The 12,896-nt window shown below is 35.8% G+C and overlaps 1 protein-coding gene across 2 annotated transcripts in view; it reads left to right on the top strand.

Moving 5' to 3' along the window:
• The window catches only part of lingo2.L (leucine rich repeat and Ig domain containing 2 L homeolog), a 129,920-nt gene extending 118,005 nt beyond the window's left edge, over positions 1-11,915 (top strand). For both annotated transcript variants that reach the window (XM_041563836.1, XM_018257742.2), the window contains one exon: positions 6,052-11,915. In XM_041563836.1, coding sequence (XP_041419770.1) covers positions 6,077-7,915 — 1,839 coding nt within the window. In that variant the 5' untranslated portion in view covers positions 6,052-6,076 and the 3' untranslated portion in view covers positions 7,916-11,915. The remainder of the gene's footprint in view (positions 1-6,051) is intronic.
• Positions 11,916-12,896: the final 981 nt, after the last annotated feature.

Genomic DNA, 12,896 nt, shown 5'->3' with positions numbered 1-12,896 from the left:
ACATTTTATTTCATTATTTTCTGTCCAAAATGAAACACAGAACAAACAGCGATGCCCGCAGCTCTGCATTTTGCTTCTAGGCTGCAGAATTTCCACTGTAGCAATGACAGTTCAAAGGGAACAGAGAAAGGCCCCCGGTGATTTCTTTTTTAGACTTGACTGACGGATTTGCTACACAAGCTCTGCATTGAACAGCTGGCAGCATGGCATTTAGGTGGGAAAGAAAGAATTCTTACGGCTGAACTTGTATGCATTTGTGTGTTCATTAGTTTCCTAATTTTTCTAATAAAGGAAAATGCCCAGTACCTACTCTCTCTTTAAAAGTGAATTATGTTGCAAACGGTTGTCAGTATTGATGTAAAATATTATTTATACTTCCTGATATTACTATAGACCAGTGCTATAATTATACTATGTCCTTATTGCCATGATTAATTTAAAATGTTGAATTTAATTGCATTTAACAACTTTTTTGGGACATGGGGGTGGGAAGCTTTGGATGCTTTTTGCCTAAATAACAAACTTTTTCATAAGCTTTTGGTCTTGTTATAGATTTAAAAGAAATTAAATGCAATGTTCAGCTTGATTTAATGGCAAATTATTCATTTGTACATTGAAGGAATAGCAGAAAATCTGTTCTGTACTAGTGTTAAAAAGTAGTAATTGGCGTTTCGCCGCCAGCAAATAAATTCACAAAACTACAAATTCACCAGTGAAAATTCTGCTGGACAAAAAAATTTGTTGTCAGAATAGTCGCGCGTCAAAATGATTTGGACACCCACTGACTTTAATGCATTTGGACAAAATAGTTGTGCGTATAACAATTGTTGCTTGTGTCAAAATGATTTTGACGCCCATTGACTTCAATGCATTATGCAAATTTTTTGCTGTTTCGCCGATTTTTTGGTAAATTTATTCATTTTCCGGCGAAAAGCCACAGATTCGCCCATCACTGTTAAAAAGCAGTTAGTGTGCATGTGGAAAGGCTGATTCCATTTGTATCATCATATGGTCCTTACCTAAGCTGATCACTCATGTAATGCAGGAAACATATGGCAAGCCATATCACTGAGGCCTACTAAAGCCAGCAGTCAGCATGTCATATTAAACATAAAGGATGTGCATGAACTATTGTACTTGGTCATGGCATAGGATATGTAAGGTGTTTATTTAATGAATAAGCTCTCATTTTTAAAAAAAGTTTGATGTTTGCTTATTAAAAAAATCAGAATATATAAATTATTAAATAAAACTGTAAAACATAAATGGAATACCTTGATATCCGTACAAGTTTTTGAAAGCAAAATTCAAAAAAAAGGGAGAAAAAGCATAAGTGTAGATATAGGAAGCAGATGAGCTCCTCTGCATATTTATCATTCACAATCTTATTTAATAACCAAAGGTAAAGTTAAATGTCAGCTTTGTTTTCAACTGCATTCAATTATTCAGCGGAAATTTGAATGATGATCTCAATTGCTGCTGATCTATTGCTTATATTTTGCTTAGTTTTTCTGCTGAAGCTGAATATTACTGAAGTTATTGTTTGACCTCACTGCTGACCCCAAAACTGTTGTTGCATTTAGGTTTTTATGTAAGGATTTTTAGAAAACAAGCATAATCAGTATTTTCTAGATGAATAATAAAAGGGCTCCTCCACCCAAAAAAGCAGTATATGAAGAATGAAAAAAATATATCATTTGAAGAAAAGTTTTGATATACATGAATAATGTTGATATTTGTAGATGGAACGGCAGCTATAAACCGTGTTTATCGCTTTCTGCTCTCTGGCTCTTGAAACAGTGTAGCAGAAGTCAGTTCTCTTCCAGGTCTGTTAATGAGCTGTCTTGCAACATTGTTTCATGAGACAGAGACCCAACTGCCGGATGATGCTGATTTCAATAACAATTACAATTAATCATAACAAGAATTCCAGATAATAAACTCCTTACTTCTGTATGTGTGTGTGGATCTATCTTAAAAACAATAGAACTTAACAAAAGGGAGTTATATATCAGAAAAATGGCAATTTTAATATGATCTGCGTATTTATCTTGTAACTTACATGGAGTAAGAACACAAATCAGTTAATCACAGGGGGAGGCCCATTTATTAAAGTTCAAATTTTAGTGGGATAAGAGCTTTTTGAAACCACAATGAAACTCATTTTCTCAAAAACCATGAATGCCATGAAAGTTTCTAAAAGATTAGTATATAAAATGTTTTGTATTCAATTTTTTGTTTTTTACACATAATAAAGTAATAAATCTCAAAATGTTTAGCATTTGACAAAAAAATGAAAACATAAATTTTTTGAGAAAAAAATACATTTTCGAGAAAAAAAAAATCCGAATGTTAGTAAACATGCTCCTTAGAGTACTTAAAGGGCATGTCAAACCCAAAACAAACATTTGCCTAATAAAAGAAAACATAATTCTGACCAACTTTCAAATATACAGTTAATAAAAAAGTTTAAACATAACATAATCGGTGTGAAAAACCCGTATACTACCATATATATTGAGTTTTTCGGCAAAAAAAAAACTTGGATTGTACGAATTTATTAAGTTTTTGAGCGAAACCCACAGGAAAAGACCCAAACATCATGAAGGCTACAAACATCTTCAAATGGTTCAAGGGACCTCTGCCATTGACTTCTACATGACCTTGACAGGTTTTAGCTGGAGTATTTTTGGATTTGAGCTATTATTGTCAGGGGGCCTAGCGGCTTCCAAAGAGAGTGGTCCGGACCAAGGAGGAAGCCCAGGGGCGGAAGTCCAAGTCAAGGTAGCCAAGGGGTAAAACAGGATACATGGTCAAGTCACAAGCAATGTTTACAAGGCAGGCAGCGAAGGGTCAAGGTCCAGAACAGGCAGGGGTCAGGAAACAGGATCAAGTCGGTAGAATAACACCCAGGTACTTAGCAGAAGAAATATCTATAATTGGGCAGTGTTTCAGCGTCTTGGGCGCTCTTTTATTACGAATCTTGGCGCCAGCAGTGACGTGATCACGCCGGCGTTACCGCACCAGAGTCTGCACCGGCGTCACATGTGCTGTATGGGCGACCGCCATCTTGCATTCGCGTCACTGCCGGAGAACGTGCCGACCAGCGCTCGTGACAATTATCTGGTTATACCCACTAGAGTATTAAGCCCTTTAACACAGTTGTTCCATATAGATTGTTGATATAGTGGCTTGTGTGACTGGGTTTTTAATTTTGGGTGGTGAGAGTTAGAACTTGTTTCTCTACTATTACACTAAATACAGGTGCTCCACAAGAATGTGTAGTTAGTCTTTTGCTCTACCCAGAATTGTGTGGCCATATTCCATCGTAAAATTTGCTGATGAGACAGTGGTGCTGGCCTTTATCTCCAATAATCATGTGTCAGCTTATAATGTGGAGGTGGAGAATCTAGTATCATGGTGTCAAGAGCATTGTCTACATTTGAATGTCAGCAATGTTAGTATAAAACAGCAGAGGTCCTACTCTACCTTAACTATTGCTGGGGCTGCAGGGTGAGTTTTTTTAAATATCTATGGGTTCAAATTTCTGAGGACATGACGTGGTCTGAACATATTAGAGGACAGTCTAAGGAGGCTAGACAGCGTCTTCACCCGAATTCTGAATACATTTTATTTTGGTATTTTTTATTTATTTTTAATTATTTTGGAATTCAATTCCTTGAGCTGATTCATCTCTATTGAGCAATTATAGTTTAGATGATCTTGGGAGCTAAATAAACACTGAAAGCAAACAGTGCTTCCACTAATGCTGTATATGTCATTTAGGGCACTCTTTATTGGAAAGTTGGAAAGCATTGTATTGTATCCATGTATAGCAGGATTTCTTTACATTTTTTAAATGTGACATTAAGAGGTCTATTTATTTTAAAAATTTCTGGTTGAGTTTTTAAAGGGAAAAAACTCCAATTTTTACAGGGCAAAAACCTTGCACTTTTGGAAATTTATTATACCCCAAAGCTGCTAACAATTCAAATCCGAAAATATTCAAGCTAAAACATGTAGAAGTCAATGTCCCATTTACTTTTTGAAGATGTTCCTTGTAATCTGTGCTGGTTTTCACACGATAAACTGAAGAAGTCAACGTTTTCAGACGACAACTCAAAAAGTTGTACAATTCGAGCGTCAAGTTCAAAAAAGTTGTATGATTCGAATTGAATTGTTTCCTGCACCAAGTTTTTCAATCTTAATTTTTGATAAATTAGGTTAATTCATGGATGGGAGTTTTTTTGTGTCAGTTTTGTGATCCGGTGTGTTTGTTTCAAATGTATTTTCTATATTATTATTATACATCATATATATTTTGTATTCTGCAGCACTTTATAATGATTATAGGGCAGATTTATTAAGGGTCTAGTTGTTTTTTCTACAAAAATTCGAGTTTTGGAGTTGTATTTTTTTTGGTCAAAACTCATTTTTGGGTTAAAAAAAACACTTGAATTGATCCAGTTTTAAAAAAAAAGTAAAATATTTGAGATTTATTATACTCTGAACCTGGAAATAGCTTAAATCCAAAATACACCATCTAAAAAAATCTGTCGAGGTCATGAAGAAGTCGATGGCAGAGGTCCCTTGAACCATTTGAAGAGGTTAACAGCTTGCTTGATGCCGAAAACTCAATCCATTCTAGTTTTCGGGTTGCAGGACACAAACTTGCAGATTTGAGATTTTCAGATTTGAGTTTTTTTATTAATTAAATAAGATACCATTTGAGTTTTGAGGTCATTTAAGTATTAAAGGTCTAGGTCACATTTCTACTTATCTACAAATATCCCTCTGTATATATTATGTTTGATGACTATATAAAAAAGTTACTAATGAGTTTATTAAATAAATAAAAAACACTGACGTTTGCCCAGGTACAGTAACCCATGCCAAAAATTAGTGGGTAGCATATACTAGTCACACATTTAAAATCAAACCTATGGGTTTCTGCATCTGGGCAAACTATATTTTATTAAATATGGGGATAATTGTCTTTCCATAAACGTATTCTTTGAGGAACTTGGCAATTGCAGGTGGTTTGTCATTATCTTGGCTTCTAAATGCTCAGTCTTTATCTTCAATTGGCTTCAATTAAAATAAATGTTGGCACTCAGTGAATGTATGGTTACTTTTTATTGACTGTGGTGTTAAATGTATTCCAACTTACTTTCAATGTGAATCAATTACCATGTGAATAGGGATCTTGTCATTAATATTGATTATAGGTTTACCTTCATTGTAATTTGCAGAGACGTAAAATCATATTTTCGTTTTGGTTAATGAAATACATTTGCATTTTAACTTGCTGTTTGCAAAGGAAGCTGGAAGACAGTTTTAGTTACTTAGAAATTTTACACAAGCTTTATTACTTACTTTGAAATTTTACAGTAGGGAAAGAATCTAGCTCTTCAATTAGTTACTGGGTTTTTTTTCTATTTAACAAGTTGTTACAAAAAGAGAGAAAAACTCACTGCTGACATTTGATTTTTGCATTGATTCATTTTATCACTTAATCTGATACTACAGCTGTACTTCAGATCTTACTCTGTAGTCAGTGCCCTTCAAATTATTTTAGACAAATTACTGTATTTGTAGCACATTTAACTTATGTTGTCATTTTATTATAAATCTAGAAAGAGGCAACGCCAGTCAAATGTTTTTTAAAAACAGAAAAAAGTGTGAGACTTGTACATTCTTTCTCTCATTGGGGGAAATTTAATATAATTTGCAAAGAGAACAAATTTGCAAATAAAAATTTGCATGTCGTAATGTAATATTCTTCATTAGGCTTTCATTTCATCGTGAATCTTAATTGCACATTGCGAACCTTTAACACTTGCTTGTAAGTGGCGTAAACTTTTTGAGCAAACGTAACAACTTTTCCATTAAGTTTTATTACATACACTGCATGCTATCGCAAACTATAAATTTCATAATCGTTATCTTACTGTTGTGTGAGGGGCAAAGTATTCCTTGTAGGAAAAAGTTCTCATCTTAGAATTTGTCACTTAAATAAGAAAATTGCTTACATTTTTTTTTTTTTTGTAGGTCCGTGACAAGAAAGTTGTTCTTCATGGGAGGAGTCATGCTTCACACGGCCACACCTTGCTGGCATATACTTTGTTTCGTGGCCATGCTGTTGGTCTTTATGGGATCTGCTTTTGGTTGTCCAGCAAAGTGTGAGTGCTCAGCACAACATAAATCTGTCAGCTGCCATCGTAGGCGTCTTTTGACAATCCCAGAGGGCATCCCTATCGAGACAAAAAATCTGGATTTAAGCAAAAACAAACTAAAAAGTGTGAATCCAGAGGATTTTGTGTCCTACCCTCTTCTAGAGGATATAGACCTTAGTGACAACATCATATCAAATGTGGAGCCTGGAGCTTTTAATAGTCATTTCAACTTGCGTTCATTGAGTTTAAAAGGAAATAGATTAAAACTAGTCCCCATAGGGGTGTTCACAGGTTTGTCCAATTTAACCAAGCTGGATATAAGTGAAAACAAAATAGTTATTTTACTAGACTACATGTTTCAGGATCTGCACAATTTAAAGTCCCTTGAAGTTGGAGATAATGAATTAGTTTATATTTCTCATAGAGCTTTCAGCGGATTGGTTAGCCTGGAGCAGCTTACTTTGGAAAAATGTAACTTAACAGCAGTACCAACGGATGCTCTTTCACACCTTCATAATCTTTACAGTCTTCATTTGAAATATCTCAGCATTAATGTGTTGCCTCCATTTGCCTTTAAAAGATTGTTTCATCTGAAAATTCTGGAGATCAGTTACTGGCCCCTTTTAGACTTGGTGCCTGCTAATAGCTTGTATGGTCTGAACCTCACATTTCTGTCAATCACCAATACCAATCTGTCTACAATACCTTATCATGCTTTAAAACACTTAATTTATCTAACACACTTGAACCTCTCCTATAATCCTATAGGCATCATTGAGACAGGGGTATTTTCCGACTTGGTGCGCCTTCAAGAACTGCACTTGGTAGGAGCTCAACTGAGGACCATTGAGCCACATGCTTTCCAAGGGCTTCGGTTCTTGCGCTTGCTTAATGTGTCTCAAAACCTGTTGGAAACTCTAGAAGACAATGCTTTCCAATACCCCAAAGCTTTGGAAGTTCTTTGCATTGATGATAATCCCCTAGTTTGTGATTGCCGCCTCATATGGATGTTACAGAGACACCCCATGTTGCACTTTGGGAGCCAACAGCCTATGTGTTCTAGCACAGACAATTTAAAAGAAAGTTCTTATAAGGTGCTAGATGCTGCTGTATTATCTTTTTACTACACTTGTAAAAAGCCTAAAATTCGAGAAAGGGAATTGATGCAGGTTCTTGTGGATGAGGGGCAGAGGGTGCAGATGAACTGCAATGCTGATGGAGATCCACAGCCAATGATTTCATGGGTGACACCACGGAGAAGGACAGTCTCTGCAAAATCGAATGGAAGAACCACAGTGCTCGGCAATGGCACATTAGAAATCCGATATGCTCAGATTCAAGACACAGGAACCTACATTTGTGTTGCAAGCAATGCTGCTGGAAATGATACTTCCTCAGCCTCGCTTACTGTCAAAGGATTTGTCCCTGATCGTTCCTATACAAATATGACCCCAATGTTTATAACAGAGTTAAATGAAACCAGCACCAATGGTACTAATGCAAACATGCCTTTTAATCTAGACCTTAAAACTATCCTGGTTTCTACAGCTATGGGCTGTTTCACGTTCCTTGGAGTGGTTTTGTTTTGTTTCCTACTCCTTTTCGTGTGGAGCCGAGGAAAAGGGAAACATAAAGCCAACATTGACCTGGAGTATGTCCCAAGGAAAAACAATGGTGCTGTAGTGGAAGCTGATGTTTCAGACGCCGCACCCAGGAGATTTAATATGAAAATGATTTAGCAGTTTACTGCTGCTAGCGCTTTCCTTTGGCACTGTTTGTATCCACTAAAGCAACCTAGCACTTTTGGATTGCTGGGTAAAGTCAGCCGAGTGCAGCTGTCACTGTGTCAAATTGGTTTTGTGAAATTGGAAATACTGTCCAGTTCTTCAGCGATGCCCTGTAACCGAAGGGCAGGAACATGAAAGCATTCTGTGGAGCTGTTTTAATAATTGTTTGCATTGCAAATATTGGCATTCTGGGGATCTCAGTAAAGAAAAAAAAAAACTTTTGGATCACGTTCATGGACAAATTAACCCAACATTTTCTACCACTTAAATAAAAAACAAATACAAAAAAAAAAACAAAAAAAAAACCAAGACAAACCTACAGTGTAGGGTTTACATATAAAATAACACACATGTCCAAAACATATTCTGCAGTGTAATTTGTATCTATGGATATCATTTGTTTAAGCTGAGCTTCATCCTTTTCTTGTTGATTTCACACCACAAAATAAATTGATACAGCTTACTTTATATGCATACTATGCCCATCCTAAAGCAATACAAATGAGAGATTGTGCTTTTTCTCCACTGATAATGGCTTTGGTGTGATCATTTTCTCATATATATATGCCTCATCTTGAATATCACCTGTGACTAAACTATTACGTCTCTAAGGTACAGAGGCAAACACAAGGCTACACCACTAAATGCCCATTATCCAATGGTGTGTAAAAAGGACAGTGATGGTTGTGGTCCCGTTAATATTTTATAACATAATGCATTTACAGCACGTCTCTGTAGGAAGTGGATTTATGATATCACTTAAGTTCCTATAAAATATTAACAAACTGTACAGTTTATAGAATGAATCAAATTGAGTTGCGGATCTAATACTCACAGTTTACATTTTTCTAATAGAAACCACGTTCAGAATACTTTAAGCAAAGTGATCTTTAAGGTGAGAAACAGATAATTAAAACCTGTTCCACAAAGGGAGATCCCTCCCCATTCTTTTCCTTTCTTCCTTTTGTCTGATAAAGTACATTTTATGGCTTAAAAACATGGTTTGGTGTATTAATTGTGTTGTTATTTATAAAGACATATAACTGATATTTGATACAGAGCTAAGTTATTTTTTATACTTGATATCACTCTCGACCAGGTTACTGTATAAGAAATATATGGTCTTTGTCAGAGGTTTGGATTACGATGAGTAACTGCCAGCTGTAGCCATGTTTTACTTTGAGAGAGACAAAAGCATAGACATGCTTTTTATGACCGTCACTATGGGATTGATTTACAAACACAGGTGCTAAACTGCAAAAGAGCAGTTGACAATAACAATCGGTTGATTTTGAACAGTCTACTACAAGAAAATGAAAGCAAAGTCCTGATTGGGTGTTACTGCCAACTGCTAGTGATGGGCAAATCTGACCCATTCCGCTTCATTGAAAATATGTGAAATGGCAAAATCTTTTGCTCATCCCTAGAACTGCACTTCTGTAACTTAGCACCTCTGTTACTAATGGAGAACTTATATGTTTGTTGAAAAGAAAGCTGGAGAAAATGTACCTATGAATTTAGATGTATTAGCTAGATAGCTATATAAACTATAATTCCAGGAAAGAAAAATAAAAATATATGCACAAAGCCATTGAACACACGTGCTTTCTAACAGTAGCAGGACAATGTTGTTTAGAATAGATGTTCATAATTCAATTTTGCTGTCTCTGTATGTTAAACTACATACTAATTAAAAGAAATGATGAAAAGTCAAAACATTACGTTCTGAATTCCCCAACAGGCAGTACATATATTTTACATTAACAAAGCAAATGTACTGTAAAATGGCAGTGCCGCAATACATTTGTATGTGTCTTTATGTGCTGGGAAAAGTAATTTGCTTGCCTTCATTAATAATATGTCACAAAGGTTAAAACTATGTATAATAACTTATTGTAGAACCTCATCCATCACACAGAAGAACACCTACTGTAACTATGCTAACATTGGTTCAGAAAAGGGCAATTGTTTATTAAAAAAAAGTGCTTATATATGTAAACTGTATTCTTTTGTTATATGAAAAAAAAAAAGATCTTTTCACCTTGACACACAAATGTAGCATATTTTTTTTAACCAGAAATCAAAATCAAGAGATGTCCAATCTGCCCTCTCAATTAATGTCAAAGTACAACTCTCAGGATGCACAGATGTTTTTTTCTGGCCCAAACACTAGAGGGCAGCAGCTTGGGCATCTCTAGGCTTTATGTGGATGTTGGTGCTGTATCGAGCCAAAACTAACTGGTGACCATCTCAAACAACAACATTTTTGTGTTGTGTTCCAAATATAAAGGAATGTTTAATAGAATCATGTGACACATTGAAAATCACTATTCTGTAAAAGTGTGCAAGCCCACCACTTATATGGATAAAGGATCAAATTAAAGGGTTTGTCCCTTTTTTGGAGGAAGTTGGTATGCTTTGCCAGGAGATACTACTGTAGTGCATTGCATCTTTAATTAGTAGTTTTATATTGAATGTACTGATTTATGACCTGGCCATAGCACCATGATAATTTAACCACTTCATACTGTGGGGGTTATGTAATAAAATACACTTTTTGCTCATGATCAGTAACCCAATATAAGCAATCAGCAGGTAGAATTTACTGGTCACCTGTTTAAAAACAAACATCTCTGGTTGCTATGGGTTACTGCTCCTGTGCACACTTAGTATCTTTTATTACATACCTTTTTTCAACAGTAATTTTGAATAGAATTTACAGGACAAAGGAAGAAAGTTATCCTACACGCTAAGGCATAAAAAACACTGATCTTCAGGCCTCATCCTTAATCTGTGGGTATGTGGAATTTGATCTTAATAGTCCTTCCAATGTCCCTTCTTCAGTTTTTCATTCAATCCATCTAGCAAATCACAAGTCCTTCTCAAGTTATTTAAGCACTTTATAAGGTTACTGGACAACAATTAGGCAATTATCTTGCTACACTCATGAAAGGTCAAAAATGTATTTAATGGACATAAGAATACCAAAGACAGAGGGATTATGGGTGTGTTGAACCCTGCAGTTTAAAACACAGCAATCATCACTGATGAGTATATTGGCTTTCATATTTTTTTTTATATGAAATTCCAACTTCTGAAAATAAGAACAGATTAGCAGACTGACTCATCCTGTTGTGAAGCAGTGAAGCAAGTGGGCTGGTGCTAATTTTGTTTGCAAGTACTGTGAAAAATGTGATCAAGCATTTGACCTTCACGAGAAAATAACTTCCGAATTTTTGAGAATCTATGGGAATTAATTGTCATCTTTTACAGCATCATGTTTTACGTAATAATTAATGGTGTGACAACATTTCTGGAATTATATCTTTAAGTAAAAGCACCATAAGTATTGTCTTATTTAAGGCCTGCTCTAATAATTCAAATGTATTTATTATTTGGAGATAATAATTTACCTAGTAATAATGTACTACAGCAGGGGTGACAGTGGCTGTTGTAGTTCATACCACTTAAAATTGCTTGAAGTAAAGGAAACCTAGCCTACATTAGTCATACAATTATATAGGAAAAAGACAAGGAACCCCCTCAACAGAGCAGCAGCCAATTAAATATATCAGGTAAAAACATATTGCTTTCTGATCACAACAAAACTAATAACCTACAGATTTGATTTTATGATCAGTTTTTCCCATGGCCTTTACTGTAACCCACTCATCAACCTTTACAGGAAAGAAACATTTCCCATACTTTCGAACAGTTGAAATGAAAAAAAAAAAAAGGAATAACGGAGCAATTTAAGCCATGCTCAAAACTTCACCAATTTACATCCAGACACACCCCTGATCTGCCCAAAAGCTAGCCCATTTGGTGAGCCCTAGCTGTATGTGGGCCTGATATTTAGGACTGTCCAGTGGGAATCACTTACCTTAATATCATGTACCTTACATGCAAAAATGTTGATGATGTATAAAATAAAGCTAAACTGACTCTGTCATTGCATCCTTTCTTCTATTCTATTTCATTTTCTGTTCTTAGATTTCCATTTAAATGACTGTTTCCTATAACTGATAGCTAGTATCTATAATAAAGAAACTGTGTACTCAACAGTGGGCCGGAGCACAGATGTAACTGGAATTCAAGCCTACAGAGGGATTGTGCCATCCCAGTCCAGACTTTAATACATGTACCTTCTAATTTGACTTATGAACAGTAGGTCCAACTGTATAACATTTATTACATTTATCCTGGTAATACCTTTTTATAAAAAGCTTCCTTTTGGTGCAGTGTATGGGAGGGTTCCTGTGACAAGCGTATGCTCACAGTATGGTTTGCTCTTATACGTGTCTGTTTGGCTTGAAATAAAGAGATGACTACCCCTATTTATAATTTAAGTAGGCACACTATTATGGGGTTATTATACTTATCTGATTCTAAGCTTTTCCAGCTTAGGTAATTGAATTCTACTGCATGTACACAATAAATTATTTAATGTTAACAAGGCTGATGTGATCTATGGTATCTTTAAACATGAATGATCACTTGGCTCAGTATACCAGCAAGGTATCACTTATACAGCATTTGCTGTATCTGTTGCTAACATGGTACTACCTCCACTGTTTATGTTCTCATCAACATGAGATCTTTAGATCAATATAATTGTATACCTAGGAAAAATAACATAGTTACTTAGTATAGTCAGGGCTGGATTTCTGTTTTGGCTGCCCCTGGACCGGAGGGTGAAACTCCTTCACGAGTACGCCCAACCTCCCCTCATGAGCCTGCACGCACATGCACAGTCTACCTCCTGGACACTGGCGGAGCGCTGGCCAGGAGCAGTCATTGTATCCCCAGTGCTTCCCCCAATGTGGCTGGATGACATGCCGCCCCTAAAATATTGCCACCCTAGACCGGGACTTTTGGCCTCGCCACAAATCCGGGCCTGAGTATAGTTACATACTGTAAAAGTTGGGTTGAA

Source organism: Xenopus laevis, chromosome 1L (genome assembly GCF_017654675.1).
Source record: "Xenopus laevis strain J_2021 chromosome 1L, Xenopus_laevis_v10.1, whole genome shotgun sequence".
NCBI lineage: Eukaryota > Metazoa > Chordata > Amphibia > Anura > Pipidae > Xenopus > Xenopus laevis.
This window is presented reverse-complemented; position numbering and strand designations above follow the sequence as displayed.